Source organism: Thamnophis sirtalis, unplaced genomic scaffold, assembly GCF_051295495.1.
Source record: "Thamnophis sirtalis isolate CommonGarterSnake01/CBP01778 unplaced genomic scaffold, rThaSir2_p1.2 scaffold_8, whole genome shotgun sequence".
NCBI lineage: Eukaryota > Metazoa > Chordata > Lepidosauria > Squamata > Natricidae > Thamnophis > Thamnophis sirtalis.
The window spans coordinates 65,057,177-65,077,401 of record NW_028261388.1 but is presented as its reverse complement, the minus strand read 5'-3'; the positions used below and the strand labels follow the sequence as shown (position 1 = coordinate 65,077,401).

The window sequence follows — 20,225 nt, the reverse complement described above, 5'->3', positions numbered from 1 at the left end:
ACGCATGGAGATACACAATACATGCATCATGTTTGAAAAGAGTTTACAAAAAGCAAGGTTAAAAAATATAAGACTTAAGAACATAAAATCCACAGTATGGCAGAGAAGTAAGAATTCGGATTGAGCTCGGGAAAATTATTATACATATACATAAACACACACAAACAAAATAGGGATTTTTTTTAAAAAAAAAATCCCGGCGTTCCTGTATTGGAAGAAACCTTTAATCTTTAAGGTATACAGCCTTAAATGAAAGGGTTAATTTAGGCGTGTGTCAATCAATAAGCATACTTGCACCATGAATCAAAGAAAAACAATTGGCAGGAAAGACTTTCAAGCTGTGAATTAAATTCCCTATATAAAGACGGAAGTTTAATGAAGCTTTAACTGCTTTGCTTGCCTAATGACTTTTACCACTTGACGGGTTATTTATTCAGGAGATGTAAACATTAAACTTACCCTTTCGATTGTTCCTTCATCGCCTAATATCTTTGATTCAATGATCACAGAGGAAGGAAAAGAAAAATGCGGCAGCCTAACGCAAAACGAAACAACCGCTGCGCCTAAGAGCGACTAGCACTGCAGCGAGGTCGGCAATCGTGGGCCAGCTGCTGGAGAGATTGGGAAAGCTGCAGAGGGCTAGACGAGGCGGAGCCCGCACTGCCTCGGCTCCACCTATTCAACCTGCAAACAATTGAAGAGCTCCGAAGAGACGGCGCGGTTTGGACAAAAATAATGTGGGGGTAGGTGGGTGGTATGTGTGATGGTGGCTGTTTATTTAAGGTACAACCAGAAATTCTGAGCCAGCCTGCGTTTTAGAGCTACCAAGATAAGCAGAATGTGGCCCAAATCCGCAAAGCATTTCGCGGAACCACCCATTTATATTCACAAAGGCTGAGTACGAATGATGGAATCTAACGAACGCTTACGGACTTTGCATTTAAACTAGGTTACCTGTTTATTTTCTTGTTTTTTCAGAGGACATAGAAAAACTGATAGTTTTAAAGTAAATTTGTTCCGGATCTAATTATTTCCAACTAGTTCCACTCCATGAGATGCACCCCCCAAGTATTACTAAAGGTAGTCTGTAATAAATCAATAACTCCCTTCTGATTTCCTCCATGCCCAGATCTATCCAGTTATCTTTCTCCACCACTTTCCTTCCTTTTCCATATTTACACTTGGTTAATATTAACACATGGATAGTTTAATGATTTAACCACTTAAGGAGATCTCATAGCACAGCCTTTTCTATCTCACAAAGCAGGGATTCAGTAAGCATCCACTCTGAAATCAGTACTACTTAAGCCATATACAGGATGACAGCCTAAATTCTTCCTATGATTTTTTTATTCTGAAATAAATACATACACATACAAACATTTTATAAATGTAACACAAAGGCATGCTTTAGGAAAGTGAATTTTATTTGTCTGAATATCAACTAATGTTAGAGAAAATTCCTTCAATGAGCTAGCCAAGATAGAAGCAGCTGAATCCAGCAAATGGCCCTGGTCCGAGCCAGAATGGGCCTTGGACAATGCATTGTATCGAGTTTGGGTCACCACAAAACAAAAAAGATGTTGAGATTCTGGAAAGAGTGCAGAGAAGATCCACAAAGATGATTAAGGGGTGGAGGGTGAAACATAGGATGAACAATTGCAGGAAATGGGTATATTTAGTTTAATGAAAAGAAGGACTAAGGGTGACATGATAACATTCCAAAATTTGCGGGGCTGCCACAAAGAGGGGGGTTAACTATTCTCCAAAGCACCAGAAGGCAAGACAAGAAGCAATGGATGGAAATGAATCAAGGAAAGAAACGGTTCACCCACAAATGCGCGCCCGACAAATGCGCGCCCGACAAAACCACCGCGAAAAAACGGCGCCCACTAAAGCGCGCCAACAAAAGCGCGCCAACGAAAACAATGAGAAAACAATGGTAACAACATTAACAACCCTAACCCGAATCCTAACCTAAAAACCCTAATTGCGGTTTTGTCGGCGTGCTTTAGTGGGCGCGGTGTTGTCGGCGCCGTTTTGTCGCGGCGGTTTTGTCAGCACGCATTTGTCGGGCACGCATTTGTCGGGTCACGGAAAGAAACAATCTAGAACTAAGGAGGAATTTCCTAAGAGTGAGAATAATTAATTAGTGGAACACCTTGTCTCCAGAAGTTGTGAGTGCTCCATAACTGGAGGTTTTTAAGAAGAGATTAGATAATCATTTGTCTGAAATGCTATGGGGTTTTCTGCTTGAGCAGGGGGTTGGATTAGAAGATCTCCAAGGTCCCTTCCAACTCTGTTCTGTTCTGAGTATATGAAAAAAGAGGTCTGAGATTCTGATACTTTGCATAATCTTATTTCTCCTTTGGTAACAAAAAAGGTGTTATATTCAATTAGATTCACAGCAGGTGAAAACCCCAATTAGTGTATACATTCTCTTGGCTTTTTTTTTTCTTACACCCACACACCACCTTTTAAAAAATACTGAAGAAGACAATCTGAAACATTTCACCAAAAATCAGGATGTTTTATTAGCATCAGCATCGTTCTGCTGAAAATGCCAGATTCTGTGGTACTTCTGGATGAAACTTAGAAAATTACAGAGACATGAGGAACCATTATATATTATATACTTGCCAAAACTTACTTGCCAAAAATCGGGACTTTTTAAAAATGCCGTGGGACGCGGGACAAATTATTGGAAAGCGAGACTGTCCCGCCGAAAGCGGGACGTCTGGTCACCTTAAAATTGGGTGATATAATGGTATGTGGGAATGACATTGGAGACAGGTCAAACAGATGCTTCCTAGAGACTGCTAAGAGACAGCATAGCCTGCAGCTGCATGGGAAGAGGGTAGAGGAAGAGGCTCACCAGGGGTCCTCCCTATCTTTTTGGAGTATAGAGGTGATGACAGGAGAATTGCATTTTCAAGTTTGCAAGTTTCTGTTAATGCAGCTTTACAATAAAATATATTTATTTACTTATTTTATTTGCCAAATTTAGGTAATGCATATATCACTAATAAAAATTAGCTACTATGGTCATGTCTGGTCTACTTGCTAAGGGTGCTAGCGGGCTCCAAATCTAATGGCTTTCCATAAAGCTCTGAAAATTTGCGTTTCCCCCTGGCTGTTGGGCCTTAGTGTTGGATGAACCTATCTAGAAATGAAATGTTTTGAATATGCTTGATTGTTTTTTTGGGAGATATCTTTTTTTTCGGGGGCAATAATTTTTTTGTTGTTTTTTGTTACAAGTTTTAAATTCTTTATACAAACAAAGTGTTGTCTGGTTTCCCCCCCCTTTACATTCTCTCTTATGCGTAATTTGTTTTGCATCATATTACCATTCCAATTTCAGCCCCATTATTTTCTTCCCATATTTCCATCTTAATTTAAATTTTTCTTAACATGTAGACAATATCAATTTTTCATCCTTTCAGAAAAATATACCAAATTTATCATTTCATTTTTCATTTGTTATTCTAATTTCTATATGTAGCATATGTCATCAAATTCAATTTTAATATAACAAGCATTTTACTTAATTGGTTATTCATAATTAACAATGTTATTTTATTTAACTATATATCATTAGCAGTATTAACATATTTCATTTTCTACTAAAACATTTCTTCTTTCCCTTCTTCCTTTCCTAGCCATTTTCTCTTAACCCATCTCTTACTCTCTTTGACTCATCTCTTACTCTTTTTCATCAGTTTTCTATTTGTCATTCTATCCCCTACTCTTAAGTTCCTTTTTTTCATTTTATATGTATTATATCTTTTCTTCTGAATTTTCCCTATCATTCTTCTAGAATTATTTGAATAACCCTCCCTAGGATTTCTCTTTTTTCGCTTCCCACTGTTTCTCTCTTTATTTTTACGTTGTTCTTTTTTTGGATAGCATTTTCCTTTTTTCCTCTCTGTTCTTTTTGTGTCTCTATAAATCTCAATAGAATTTTCTAACTAGTTTTTACTTTCAGCTTTTTTTTCACCCATGTTAACCTCTTGCCTCTCATTTTTGTTTCTCTCCTACTTCCTGTTCTATATATTTCAATGATTTTTATGGTTCTTTAATACCTTTTAATGTGTATCTTTTAACATTTTTAACATTTTGAGTAACTCTTCATACATCCCACAATCCATGTTCAAATTTGACAAGTTTTTAATGTTTATGTATTTTACCATGCTTAATTAAGACTCTTTCTTATTTCCAAATTTTCTAACAATGGTATCCAATCCCAAAGTAAAGGAGTTCGTTTCAAGATTTTTAACTTTCTTTGTCAGCCGTGGCAAAACTCCAACAACAGGAAATACCCGTACACTCCTTAGAAAATCTTCCATTTATCTTTACTGCATTCAAGGTCAAGTTTTCCTTCTGTACTTTGTTTCCAGATGTTGTTGTACTCTCTTTCCTCCAGTAGATGGCTTTTATGATCCCACAGTCAGTCAAATCAGTTTTCAAAAGCCAAAAGTTCCAAATCCACTCAGTAAAGATTTTTCTGTTTTCTCCATGCCTCCCCCCCCCCCACTTTTTTAAAGTATTCCAGTTCCAATTATACTAGCCATAATCGTCTTGGACAGTCACCATTCCCCCACTTCTTTTCCCTCCCTTCATTTTCCAAGTGACACTTATTTGCTGTTTTAAATCTCTGGATAATTTTTTAAGCCCCAAATTTAAAGTTTTCTTTACCCTTGGGTCAGTCAGCCTTTCTCCCGGTCCCAACAGTCCATCCGATCACTGCTCCTGCTCCAAACTTGGCTGGATGCCCCCGCTCCAGAGCGGTCATTGAAGATAGTTGCTTCCCCCCCACCTGGTCTGGAGAGCTTTGTTTCAGACCTGCCAAGGAGCTCTCCTTGCTCCTTGCAGTCATTTGAAATGCCTCTCCTTCTTCACCATCCCTTCAAGATGGTTCTGGCCTGAAGGCCTCCCAATGACGGTTCGCCAGCTGGGTTTTTCGCAAGACTCCTGGGAGCTCGCTATTTTTTCAGCTGTTCCCACTGTGACGCCTCCAGTTTCTCCCAAGATATCTTTGTTTTTATGCTTTTCACTATGTATAACCTGCCTGGTGTTGCTGTTGTAAGTGGGCTGGCTATATAAATAAAATAAATAATAAATAGTATAGGTTTGGAATCCTTGTTTTTGAGAAACATTTTTCAAGTATGCCAGTTTGTCCCAAATGGGATCCTTTGACAAGAAACTGGTACAAATTGTGTTGAACCTGCAATGTACACTAATATCAAAATATATTGATTAACATTATCTTTTTTCCCTTTCTTCTGGATTGGCTCCAAGATGACACACTAAAGTATGATGAACAATTTCTCAAGGTACATATAGTAAAAGCTTGACAGTGATGTCAAGTAATTTCTAATTTATCCCTTTTAATGCTATAGGATACAATTTCAATAAACATAGTATCAAAATTCTGTAAAAGAATATTGGGGTATCTTATTTTTTGAACTGCTTATAGAAGGGATAACAATGTTAAACTTTCCTGTTATGGACCTTTCACCAACACCAATAAGAATGGACAATGATAGATTGGAGAAAGTTATAATTTCAAACCTTTGGTTTTCCCTAGCTTCAGACTGTAGCATACAGAAATTGATACTTAGGTTGCTTATTAAACAATAAGAAGTGTAAAATGCTGTATACATAGCAAGTAGAATTAATGAAGCTCATGGTGATATAGAAAGTTATCAGAGTATGAAGGATGTTACATTACAGGCTTCATTATATATTAATAGAAGCAAGAGATGTGTTCTGAGAGAAGCAAGAATTTGTTGACCTCTGATTAATGGAAAGTTAAACACATGTTCAATTATGTGCTTGTAAATAAGTTTTTAAAGAAATAATGAAAACACAAATGCCAGCTGTTAAACCATCTTTTACACAAATAATTTAATTAATTATCAAAATAGTCTTAAATTTAAATAGCAACAACAAATCAGACTATGGTATCAGTAAAAGAAATAAAAAGAAAACATGGAAGAATTTGTTTAGTATTGAGATGGTTCATTAATCGTATTAAATCATTTGAGTACGGTTTCTTCAGTAAACCATAACTGGTTTATATATTACACTGAACAATTGACTGTGACATAAAACACAATCGTTCAGTTCATCTGTGCTAAAGCAAAACTAAAGGAATCATATTATCACTTAACACAATGTGCAAAACCTGTTCTTTAAATAGATCATTTTCCCAGAAATAAGAAGGATAATAATTAATTTTGACGCTGATACCTCCTACTTGCAGATTACTTTACAAAAACTCCTTGGACACTTTAGCATCCTCTGCTACCCAGCCCTGCTAACTGTGAAACTTTTTCTTGTCCTTTAGAGACAAAGGGTTGTAGTTCAATATTCTTCCGTCTCTAATAACTTCAACATTGGGCTTTTTGCCAAAAAGATAAAACAAATCCCCAAACTATTTTTTTCACCAATGTTTGGGTGGATTCTCCAAAACTCTCTGTTTGGAGAAAAGCTGAACATAAGCACAAGAGCATATTTTATAACAAATTGTCTTATAAAAGAAGACAAGATAAAGACATTTTAAAACTGATTTTGACTCCTGCTCTGACTATTTGAGCATGCACAATTAGTTTTTGGATAACAAAAAGAAATGACTTGCTAGTATCTTTTATGAAATTTTTCCAGTGGTAAGATTCAAACAATTTAACAACTGGTTCTCTGCCCTAATGACTGGCTGGGTAGGGGCAGCTAATTGTGATTGGTGGGCGTGGCCAACTTGATGCCACTACACTAAGTGTATACACCAGAACATTATTACCACATTAAAAACATACATTATGTTACATGAAAAAGAAAGTTCTTTGGAGAAGCAAATGCTTGCACATTATACAATGACCTCTGACTTAGAAATAAAAATATTTCTCATTAAATCATAAAGCTAGGGTCCTCAGTAAGGATCCCAAAGAGAAAATATGCCTGCTTATATGCATCTCCAACCTTTGCCTGGCTAAAGGTAAAGAAAGGTGTGTTCAAAGGAGCAAAGACCATTACACTACGGAGAGGGAAGGGAGAGAAGCCAGGCCAAAGGTCTACCGGGTTTCCTTGAGAAGGGGAATTTTTAACCACTTCTATTGACATAATATATAAATATCCTATTATGGGATTGTGGGAGAAGGACATCTTTGCTGCCTTGGGATGGAGAACTATGACACCTAGGCTTGCTCACAGATCTCTACTTTTAGATACTGCTCAAGGAAACAAAGCATTCCTGAGATCTGCAATGCAAAGGGAATAGCAGCTATAAACTGCAGGTAGAAGGTGACTGGCTAATATTTTTCATTGTTACTGTTATGTTGCCTTTGTCCTTAATTGGTTGAAAAATGATGAGGCTTCCAATAAAAGAAAAATGATTTATTCATTGCTATCAAAGAAAAATGCCCTCCAAATATAATCAGAAGGGGGGAAAAGACAGATTAAATTTTGGAAAGATAATACAAAATTAAAGTTGTCAAACAGATTTCAGCTATTTGAAGCCCAAGGTGTTTTAGGATATGCTTTTGCTGCAGAGTTGTGCTTTGAAAATAGCATACACTTCCTACATGCTATTGTAGAAGACTCTTTGATGGTTTTGTCACAATGTAATAACTATAGGGATGCTAAAATGACTGAAAAAAATGAATATCTTTTGGAAACTACTGTTATCAGATTTATCTACAAAATGTTTCTACTAATACTTTCTACCATAAATAATTTATTGACCCAAAGATGGACAGAAGCCAATGTTATCTTAATACCAAAAGTGGATGTAGATCTGACACAGATAAAAAATTATAGACCAATATATTTATTAAATGTGGAGTATAAAATCTTTACTTCAATAATAGCAGAGAGATTTTTAAAAAATCTGATTGAATTTATTCAACCAAATCAAAATGACTTTTTATAAAAAGACAAATAAAAGACAATTTCAGGATTATCCTAGATACATTAGAATACTATGAAATGCATCCAGAAAAACAAATGGCATTAATCTTTTTAGATGCTCAAAAAACCTTTGATATGTAAGCAGGTAATTTATGATGCATTTACTAAACTATATGGACTTTAGAGAAAAATTTATAAATGTAATTAAGACAATATACCATAAACAAATCACCAAAGTAATTATAAATGGGGACCACACAGAGAATTTCAATATAAAGAAAGAAATAAAACAAGGATGTCCAATATCACCTTTACTATTTACATTGACACTGGAAGTCTTGAATAGGAATTTTAGACAAAATCCAGAAATTAAAGGAATGGAGATAAGAGAGGAAATATATAAATAATAAGCATTTGCAGATGATTTGGTATTTATTGTGGAAGAACCACTGGAGACTATGCCTAAACTATTAAAAAAGATAGAGGAGCTTGGAGAAGTAGCAGGATTGAAAATAAATAGAGAAAGAACTAAAGTTATAGTCAAAAACCTTACACAAAAACAAAAGGAACAATTCGCAGCAAGATGTGCAACCATAAAAGAAGACAACTATATACAATTATTCAAGCAAATAAAATTAGATTTGGAAAAATCTCCATCTATCAATATTGTGAAGGATTGCTACTGTAAAAATGAATATTCTACCAAAATTGCTTTTCCTGTTGCAAACAGCACCTATACAAATTGAAAAGAAATTATTTGATGATTTAAATAATCCTGAAATTTATCTGGCAAGGAAAATACCTGAGAATTAAATTGAAAATGTTACAGAAATCTAAAGAGAATGGAGGATTTGGATCACTAGACTAGCTTTTATATCACCAAATATGTGTGATAACATGGGTGAAAGAATGGATAGCCCTCAGGCATAAGAGACTGTTATATTTAGAAGGACAAGATTTACAACTGGGATGGCAGGCCTTCTTATGGTAAGAGAAGAATAAAATTCACATACTTTCAAAATCACTATATAAGAAACTCATTATTATCTGTATGGGGAAAAAATAAAAGCTAAGATGTATTCAAAAATCCCAGAATGGGTCTCAATGATGGAAGACTTTACATACCCAAATCTGGCGAAGTTCAAAAAAATTGTGAAGGAAGGAAGGAAGGAAGGAAGGAAGGAAGGAAGGAAGGAAGGAAGAAGTTATGAGTGAAAGAAGAAAGTGGGAGTTCTGGAAAATATCTAAATTAGGGATCCAATTCTTCAAAAAAATGACAAGCATTACAAATCTAACAAAAATTGGCATGGGAGGAAGCCAGCATCCCAGCTGTCTCTAGCGGCTGCCAGTCCTTCGAACCAAAGCTCCTCTGAGGATATGCTCCAGAGAGAAAGATCTAATTCAACCAAGGAGCTTCAAATAATATAAGGATATCAGTGAAATAAGAAATGATACTGGAGAACTAAAGGAGAGGATCTAGAAGATGGATGATAAATTTGAGGAGTTCCAGGAATAGATCAATAAAAATGAACAAAGAATAAACGTAATAGAAGGAAGGATGGAGAAGGAGGAGAAAAAAATGGAAGAGCTGAGTTCTAGGCTGATTCAGGCAAACAAAAAACTTGAGTTAACTGTCCTTACGTTAGAATCGGAGAAACCGGCCCAATTTCTACGGTTTCAGAATGTAAAGGAAGAAAAAGGCGAGGATTTACCAGATATGATGGCAGACCTTATGGCAAAGGCTTTGGGAATAGGAAATGATGAGATGGCAAGTGAGATCGATGAGACATATAGAATCCAGACAAACTACGCAAAAAAGAACAATCTCCTGAGGGAAGTCCATGTAAAGTTTGTTAAAAAATCAATATGCGATGAGGTGCTGAATAGAACAAGAGACGATCCGATAGTACATAATCAATGACAATTAACAGTCCTAAAACAGATACAGAGGAGAATCAGAGAACTAAGAAGGCCCTATCAATTTTTAACATCTGTGCTGAATAAATACGAAATTAACTTCAGATGATTGATGTCAGAGGGTATACTGGTAACTTGGAAAGATAGAAGATTCAGAATAGACATGGTGGAACAAGCGGAAGATTTCTACAATAATCTGGTTGGGCAGGAGGATGAGGAAGATGAAGGAGAACTGTTGGAAACAAGGATGCAAGGACTTAAGGCACAGATAAGAAGAGAAAAGGAACTAGCAGAGACAAGAAAGGAGAAAGAAGTTGTTTTAGAGAAAAAAGGGAAGAACCAAGAGAAGTGAGAGATAAGGGCAACAAGAAGCACACGACCTAAATACACATAGAATCATGTCAGGAGAAATCAAGATTTTATCATTTAATATCAATGGTCTAAACCTGCCCCAGAAAAGCAAAACAACATTTAATAAACTAAAACATTTGAATTAGGATATAATTGCTTTGCAAGATGTTCATATAACTAAATGACAGATCCAGACCTTGGAATATCCTAGATTGGGTAAACTCAGGGACGTGCAGTCACTAGATGCAAGGGAGGCGGAGCCTCCCCAGTCTCCTGAGAGAAAGGAAAGAGTTTTAAATATTTTTTTTAATGAATTAAAGCCAGGATAGTTGCTACCAGATTTCAAGTCACAGTGGCTTGGTGTCTGCTCTCAGTGTTAACTAGGAGGAGGCCAGAGAACTCAGGGCCTCTTTTGCTTAAGGAATTTTTCGCCTTTTAAAAGTTAAGGTGGAGTTAAAAAGCAAAAGATTTAATATGCAAAAGAGACACTGATTCTCCCACCTCCTGATCTGGGAGCAGCGAATCATGTCTTGCACTTGAGCGACTGCGCAAGTGCAAGGGTGATTCTGGAGAGGTTTTTCTTTCACCAGCCGCCATTTCTTCTGCAGCCAGCCCAGCACCGAGCGGGGAGGAGGAGGAGGAGAAGAGCGGTGAGCCCTTGTGGCTGGCTGGGGAGGGACTCACCGCTCTTCTCCCAGCCAGCCAGCCACTCACCCCCACCCAACCTGCTCCCTGCTTGGCCGGCCGGCCGGCACAAAGACTCACCGCTCTTCTCCTCCCAGCCAGCCAGCCAGCCACCCCCACCCGACCTGCTCCCTGCCTGGCCGGCCAGCCGGCACAAAGACTCACTGCTCTTCTCCTCCCAGCCAGCCAGCCAGCCGACCTGCTCCCAAGAATGTCAGCGGGGACGGAGGAGGCGGGGGGCGAGGCGGCAGAGGCGAGAAGCAACACCCCCGCCGCTGTGTCCGACAGGCATCTCGCGTTTATGTCCATCCTGTCGGACACAGCGGCGGGGACGTTGCTTCTCGCCGCTGCCGCGCTCTTGCCTCACCAACGGTATCCCTCACCGCACGTCACTGGGTAAACTGTACATGGCATTAGCTGATCAAAAGAAAAGAGGAATAGTACTATATGTTAAAGACACGATCCAGACTAAATTAATTTATCATGATGAGGATGGGAGAATATTAATTGTAGAAATAATGTTAAACCAAAAAAAGGTGTTATTGATTGTAATTTATGCACCTAATGAAGGTCAGGGAAATTTTTATTGTAGACTACATAGCATTATTCGAGAGATGGGAAAGGAAAATGTCTGTTTAATGGGTGATTTCAATGCTATAGTTGAGCAGAAGTGGGACTATAAAAGTGGAAAGAGGAGAAAAGGAGCTAGGAGAATTTTGCCCAGGTCATTCTTCCAAATGGCTGAAGAATTAAAAATCTATGATGTATGGCAAGAAAGATGTCCAGAGGGACAGCAATACACCTTTTACTTGAATAGACATAAATTCTGGTCAAGAATAGATATGGTCTGGATGTCGATGGAGTTAATCTTGGAAGTGAAGGAGATAGACATAGAACCCAATTTATGGGCTGACCATAATCCTATGAGGATTACATGGAAAAAAACAAAAGGGTAGTTATCATTGGTTATTCAATAGAATAATCCTAAAGGATCAGGAATATATTAAGAGATAATCAGGAATAGACATTTTTCTGCAAAGAAAACTGGCCAGGAGACACATCCATACTAAAGCTATGGGATACAACTAAGGCATTTATAAGAGGGGTCACAATATCAGCTACAGCAAGGAAGAAAAAAATTGAGAATCAAAAAATAAGAGAGTTGAAAGAAAGGTATAGAATCTTAGAGAGTGAACTTCAAAAGAAACCACAAAATAGAAGTATAAAAGGAAGTATGGAACTGATTAAACATGAATTGGCTATATTTGAAAAAGCAAAATTGGCACAGTCTATAAAAAAAGCAAAACAAAATTTCTTTGAGAATGCAAATAAACTGGGGCAGTGGCTATCCTATAGGCTGAGGAAGCAGAAGCAAGAGAACTGGGTGAATAAACTACAAGATGAAAAAGGCGAGATCTGCTATCAACTAGAGGAAAAGAAAAGGATTACCCAAGAGTTTTATGAACAATTATATTGAGCAACGATGGTGAACCTTTTTTGGCTCGTGTGCCATAAGTGGGGGGAGTGCAGGATGGTTGTGTGTGGGTGTGCCGCACCAATAATGAATGCAATGTGCAACCCCCCAGTGCACATGTGTGCACTACAGGCATGACCCCCCCCATTTTTTGCATGCTTTTTTTGCCTTCCCCAGGCTCCAGAGGCTTTATAGAAGTCTGGGGAGGGCGAAAACAGCCTCCCCGCCCCGCAGAGGTCCTCCAGAGGCTTCATGGATGTTTAGGAGGCTTCCCTGAAGCCTCCGGAGCATTCAAAATGACCCTCCGAGCAAACCAGAAGTCACTTCCGGTTTGCTCGGAAGGTCGTTTTAAGCGCTCCAAAGGCTTTAGGGACCTTCAGGAGGTTTTCCTGAAGCCTCCGGAGCAGTCAAAACGACCCTCTGAGCAAACCAGAAGTCGCTTCCAGTTTGCTCGACTTCCAGTTTGCTCGGAGGGTTGTTTTAGCACTCTGAAGGCTTCAGGGACCTTCAGGAGGCTTCCCTGAAGCCTCCGGAGCACTTAAAACAACCCTCCAAGCAAACCAGAAGTGACTCGTGTGTCCTGACAAATGGCTCCATGTGCCACCTGTGGCACGCATGCCATAGGTTCGCCATCCCGGATATAGAGAAAACTGAGACTATATAAAGGAAGGAATACTGGAAAAGTCAGATCTGAAAAAGTCAGATCTGCCAAAGATTCCAGAGGAAATAAAAGATATGCTCAATGAAGAAATTAAAGCATTAGAGATAATTGAGGCCATACAAAAACAAAAGACTAATAAAGCTACAGGGCCGGATGGACTGCCAGTGGAAATATATAAAGAATTCCAGGATATGCTTGTTCTAATGCTGTTGGAAGTTTATAACGCTGTGTTGAAAAAGGCAAAGACACTGCTATCATGGATGGAGGCTAACATTGTATTAATACCTAAGGGGCACTCAGATCAGATGTTCATACAAAATTACAGACCAATCTCACTGCTAAATGCAGATTACAAGATTTTTGCTCTGATAATGGCAGAACGATGAAAAAATTCCTCACATCGTTTATCCACACAGATCAAAATGGATTCCTCCCCAGAAGACAAATTAAAAACAATATGAGAATTATATTGGACATTCTCATTCAGGTTGCACTATTTTTTTCTCAATGCCCAAAAGGCATTCGACAATGTGAACTGGGAATTCTTGCATCAACAATTGGAACACATGGAATTTGGGGATAAATTTACAAACACAATTAGAGCAATATATACAAATCAAAAAGCCAAAGTAATAATTAATGGTGAATTAACACAAAGTATAGCAATCCAGAAAGGTACAAGGCAAGGTTGTCCCCTATCCGTGCTGCTGTTTATATTAACCTTAGAAGTTTTAGCCAGGAGGAAAGAAGGCGGGGCTTAGCAGTGAGAAGATGGAGTTTTAGGCTACTCCTGAAATTCCTCTATACCAAAGGACTTTTTGGACGGGTTCTTTGAACCCCAACTGTCCCGAAGACGACAGTGGAGGTGGGGAGGGACCCAGGACCCCAGAGATAATCGCAAATCTCTGGGGGAGGGTATTAACTCCCCGTGCCAATTCCTTTTGGATTAGCCGTGTGCTAACTGAAACTGCAGGTCGCCCCTAAGAATGGAAGAAGTGATATCATCTGGTAAGCTGATTTTATTATCCAAGAGAGATTGTTCCTGTTAAAAATTAAGCTAATTGGAAACCAAACAATAAGAAGATCAGCGGCGAATTAGCTTTTCTAATGGTTTTATGACTGGTGGTTACTTTACCTCTTAAATGCTTCAAGAAACTCCGCGATATCCTCCCCCCTCTGAATCTCCTTAAGTGGATCGTAAAACTTAATTCCTACTAACTAGCCCGTCACGATTCGACATTTTTATTACTTTACTATCCAGCTCTGTTTACAATCAGATAAGATTGACAGCCGGTAAGAGACTATATAAAAAAAAAAGAGTGCTTCGAAGCCTCTGGGGAAAAAAAAAGAGAACTTTTTATTTTAACTACGACACATCATGGCGTCCCAAGATACCCCCAAGACTTCATTTCAGACTCTTTTCTCTGCGTGTAGAGAACTTTTTCATTCTTATCAAAGATTGGAACGAAAACTGGATCAATTTATTCTAAAATATGAAGCTAAAACTGAGAACGTTGAATGCTTAAATGTCCCTGAAACACAAACGGAAAATGTGAGAAATGGTGTCTGGTCTATCTCAGAGGAAGAGAAGAAGGGGGAAGCCATAAAGACGTCTCATTTAAAGAGACAGTGTGCAGAAGGAATGAAGAATCCACCCTTGAGAATTAAAGTTAAATTGGGAAGATTTATAAACCAAGAACAACTTTATTACTTCATCACTGACATTCAGAATCCAAAGGTGCCGAAATATCTTTGTTTGGACTTGCTTATGGAAACATTTGGTAAATCTATTCAACGAATGGCTACTGGACGGAGGAAACCTTGTGGCTGGAGGGACACAGGCTGACAAAAAATTTAAAATTAGCTAGATCGGATTACTTTAATATGTAATAGATATAGCTGAATAATGACTGATATGGATAGCAATATATATAATCTGGAACTGGCTGATAGATTGTTGAATACAATTGAAAACTAGTTAAATTTAATTGCTTTTCTGTGTAACAAATATTGTTGAATAATAATTGATATTGATAGCAATGTATATAATGTGGAGTTGACATGATAATTAACAATTGGATATGAGAAAATACTTTTAGATTACACATAAAGAGTATTAACTATAATAATTAGCACTATTAAAAAACTAAATAGAATCCATACAATCAAAAGTTAATTAATACTGGGAAAATGTTATGATATATGATATAATTGAATATTATGGATGTTTAGCTAAAATATCTAGATCGGATTACTTCAATTTGTAATAGATATAGCTGAACAATGATTGATATAGATAGCAATATATATAATTTGGAATTGGTTGATAGATTGATGAATATAACTGAAAATTAGCTAAATCTAATTGCTTTTTTGTGTAACAGATATAGTTGAATAATAATTGATATTAATAGTAATGTATATAATGTGGAGTCGATAGGATAACTAACAATTGGATATGAGAAAACACCTTTAGGGTATACATAAAGAGTATTAACTATAATAATTAGCACTATTAAAAAATTAAATAAAATCCATATAATTAAATGTTAATCAATATTGGGGAAATGTTAGGATATATGATATAACTGAATATTATGGATGTTTAGTTAAAATAGAATATGAGGATTTGATGATAATAGAGGATTTTACAAATAAGTAAATGAACTGCCAGCATGTGTCATGGACTAATTCCTTAGCATAACTAAGGATGAAGGATGTTTAAATAATTATAATAATTAAAACCGGAGGTATAATGATGTTGATATGGCAAATATTTGAGTTAAGATACTTGAATTATTAGGAGTCAATCGAAGAGAAGCACCAAAACATGTTGTAACCAGTTGATATACTTCTTATTTTTTCATAATAGACACCTGTGTTTTGTTTTGTTTTTCTGATTGTTGTCTTTGTTTTTTTTTCTGTATTATCTGTAATTGATTGATATATTAAGAAAGATGTTGTACCAGTTTTAAACTAAAACTTAAAAAACATTTAATAAAAAAAAAAAAAAAAAAAAGAAGTTTTAGCCAGGAATAAAAGGAACAATTTAAGTTACAGGCTTTTGCAGACGATCTAGTGTTTGTGTTAGAGGATCCTATAAAGTCTGGTATGAAACTTATTGAGGAATTGACAGAATATGGGAAAGTGGTGGGTTAAAAGATAAATATGACAAAGACTAAAATGCTGGTTAAAAATATGACATCCAAATTGAAAGGGGAGTTAATGAAGAAATTGGGTATCCAAATTGTTAAAAAATTGAAATATCTAAGTATACACTTATCTGCGAGGTGTGCGTCCATCAAAGACGACAACTATACTAATCTGATCAACAAAACTAAGACCTAGAAAGGTGGAAAAACCTACAATTGTCATTGATGGGTAGAATCACAGTCAAAAATGAATGTACTACCAAAATTTCTTTTCCTATTTCAGAATATTCCAATTAAATTAGAAAAAGTTTTTTTAAGGATTTGAATCAATTGTTTTGAATTTTATTTGGCAGGGAAGAAAACCAAGAATAAAACTCAAAGCCATGCAAGATACTAAGGAAAAAGGAGGATTTAGCGTACCAGTTTGGGAAATTTATTATATTGCGGCCACCCTCACATGGTTAAAAGAATGGATAATGTTGAGAAATAAAATATTGCTCCAATTGGAAGGTCATGACCTCCAAGCAGGATGGCATGCCTTCCTGTGGTATGAAAAAGGTTCTGCACATAAATATTTCATTAGACAATATATCAGATAGTCCCTTTGATTAATATGGAACAAAATTAAACACGACCATTATACCAAAATACCCATTTTGCTATCTACAATGGAAGCATATATACACCCAAATATAATTAATATGGAAAATATTGTTACATATAAAGAGTTATTGAACAGACAGGGGAGATTAAAACTAGATTAGAATTGGCATCATAAGGGGTACAAGTAGAATGGTGGTCTTATTTTCAGATACAATCAAGGTTTGCACAGGACAGGAAGAAGGAAGATATTGATAAAGATTACACAGTGTTAGATAAAATTTTGATAGAGACAGAAAATAAGTTGATCAAAGTGCTGTATAGATTTTTATTGGAATATAAACTCCAGGAAGAACATGTCAAAGAAACTATGGTCGCCTGGGCGAAAAATTTTCGTTATAACGTGGAATTGGCTAAGTGGGAAAAACTTTGGATACTTAATCGGAAACTAACATTGGCTACAGCGTATAAAGAAAATCTTTATAAGATATTCTACAGATGGCATCTTCCCCCAGGACGGTTCTCCAAAATGTTTAAAAATCTGGCCCCAAATTGTTGGAAGTGTAAAAAAACACCAGGCACTTTTTATCATATGTGGTGGACATGCCGTGAGGCCAAAAGATATTGGAAAATGATTCAATCATGGTTGGAACAAATGGTGGGAGACCAAATTTTGTTTAAACCAGAAATTTTTCTCCTAGGCATAATACCAGAGGGGTTTAATAAAAATGTACTCTACCTAATTATACATGTACTAACTGCAGTGTGCATAACTTTTGCGCAGTGTTAGAAAAAATAAAATACATCATCAGAGCTAGATATAATCAGAAAAGTGTTGGCCTGTGCGGAAGCAGATAGTCTCACTCTTGAACTTAAAAATAAAGTGGAATCAGAATATTTTAAAGTCTGGAACAGATTTTATGATTGGTATAAGACAAGGTGACAAGACTGGAACAAACTGTATTGTGATTGGACAGAAGGATAGATAATGCACTAAGTAGGCTAATAGTTAATGGTTGAGACTAATTGTGTATAATGTGAATGTATGGTTACTTCGACTCTGCGGTACTGCATTGTTTTAAATGTAAAAATAATAAAAATATATTTTAAAAAATATGACATATAAAGATATTTTGGACACTGAAGGGAAAATAATATTTAAGTAAGACCTTGAAGACCAGGGCATTGTATTATCATGATGGCCTAAATTGCAAATGCAATCTAGATACGATAAAGACATGAAAAAATATGGCTTTTATAAAGGATAGTCTTTGATCAGATATTGTTGAACTCTTGATGAAAAATTAATTAAGAAAATATATAATTCTTACCAAACTGGAAAATGGAGAACGAACAAGTAAAAGACAAAATGACATAGTGGGTAAAAAACTTTGGTGATAATATAGAATTAGAGAAATGGCAAAACTTATGGGAAGGAACTATAAATTGACAATGGCAACTTCTTATAAAGAAAATGTATATAAAATGTTTTATAGATGGCACTTACCACCTGCTATGTTAGCTAAAATGTTTTAAAATATGTCTAGTAAATGTTGGAAATGTAATAAAAAAAACAACCAGGCACATATTATCATATGTGGTGGACGTGTTAAAGCAAAAAAAAAAAAAAAAAAAAAAAGGGTAAAAATACATAAGTAGTAAAGAAGCAGTGTAAACCAAATAAGCTTTCTTTTTATTTATGGAAAATATTTGGGTAAAGGACCTGCATATTTCTTGAATTTCCCTCCACCCACTCTGTACTTTCAATAAGCAGCTGCATGCACAAAGAACAATATACTCCCACAAATAGAAGGCCGTAGAGTTTCATCAGATAAATCAGATAATTCAGTACTGGAAAAAAGAAAACTTGAATAACAAGCACAGACGTAAACATACATAGAAAATAGAAATAAATAGAAAAATTACAAATGCTAGAGAGAGTGCAACTGTTATGAAGGAACCTAATTAAGTTGAAAAGAAAGTTGTTTCTTATAAAATATCTGAATTGAGTGACACATGCAGAGGTAGCCATGAAAAAGAGAAGTATGCTCTGTTTCTTAAAAGACTGATGAAGTAGACTAAAAATTTTATTTGCTTATCCTCAAAGAAACTAACTGAATTCAAGTTTATTCCTGTCTATTCATATGAATGAATGTTTAGGCACAGCAAACCTACTCCATTATTCCGATGTTCCTATTGCTTTGCTAGCTATAGATTGGCAAAAAAGAAATAAGGATGGAGAGACATGTTTATGTATTTGTTTGTCAATGTTGGAAGAAAAGATACAGCAGCTGAAAAATTTACACATGCTTGGCAATAGTCAAGGAACATGAATTGGCAATGGTCTTTGTATTCTTCTAGATTATTTTCTGCCTAAATTCCATTTGTTCTGACATCAAGTATCTAATGTTTCCCCATTTCTTCTAATATGCCAGATCTTGACTTTTAGCTATACAGACTAGAAGATAATAGGAAGAAGAACCCAGAATGTAAATTTGGACTATATTGAAGAATCCTAAAGCATGATTGGAATTCTTTGTCCAAATCCAGATTTGAGAACTAGCCATTTTTTCCCTAGTACAACTTCTCAAAGATCACAGAATTAGATACAAATGCATAAACCATTTATTGATTAGGTTTTCTTCAGATATGTAATAATTATAGCAATTCTTCCTGTTTGATCGTAAGTTCATAATGCTTGGTCCTGAAAAGACAACTGCATTGATTACAAAGGATTCATCCAGGCACAACAGGGGCCATTTTTTGAGCCTTTTCAGTCATTTTAGGCTGTTTCTTGGGTCATTTTGGATGTTCAGTAGCAGTAAATAAATAGAGAGGGACATTGAGTCAAAGGCCTCAACAAGGTACAATTTCCCTCTCTATTTATTTACTACTACCGAACATGCAAAACAGCCCGAAAAATGGCTGAAAACTGCCTGAAAATAGCCAAACAACAGCCCAAAATGGCTCCAAAAATGTCCCGGAAAATGTTCTGAAGACCAGCCTGAAAATTGCTGAAAAATGCCCCCCAAAACACCCCAAAAATGGGCCAAAAAACAGCCTGAAAATGACTGAAAAGGGGCCAAAAATGAAGATTTTAAATCTTCAATTACCTCTCTTTTTTTTTTTTTTTTTTTTAATAAATATTTTATTCAATTTTCACATTCCATTTGCAATCATTTATATACAGGGTATTTACTATAAAAAAAGAAAAAAAAAGAAAAAAAAAGAAAAAGGGAATAAAACAAACAAGTAAAGAGAAAACACAACTCATCATTCACAACCCCACCTAACCCTTGCATCCTCCATACACCCCATCTACCCCCTCCAACTTTCCTTTCTCCCTCTAACACTCCCCTCCTACTTCCCTTTCCCCTCAATCCTTCCTTCTCCCCTTACTCCCCGGACACCCTCCTTACCTTCCCCTTACTCCTTCCTTACTCCTCCCTCTTCTTTCCCTCTACCTCCCTCCTTGGTGTAT

At 36.4% G+C, this 20,225-nt stretch overlaps 1 protein-coding gene across 7 annotated transcripts in view; it reads right to left on the bottom strand.

Moving 5' to 3' along the window:
- DMD (dystrophin) overlaps positions 1-20,225 on the bottom strand; it is a 1,286,665-nt gene that overhangs the window by 140,158 nt on the left and 1,126,282 nt on the right. The window contains exon 1 of one of the 7 annotated variants that reach the window (XM_087721816.1): positions 460-607. The exons of the other annotated variants lie outside the window; for them this stretch is intronic. Within the exon in view, the coding sequence (XP_087577942.1) occupies positions 460-479 (20 nt within the window). The 5' untranslated portion in view covers positions 480-607. Of the gene's footprint in view, positions 1-459; positions 608-20,225 lie in introns of those variants that run through there. 7 annotated transcript variants of the gene reach the window in all.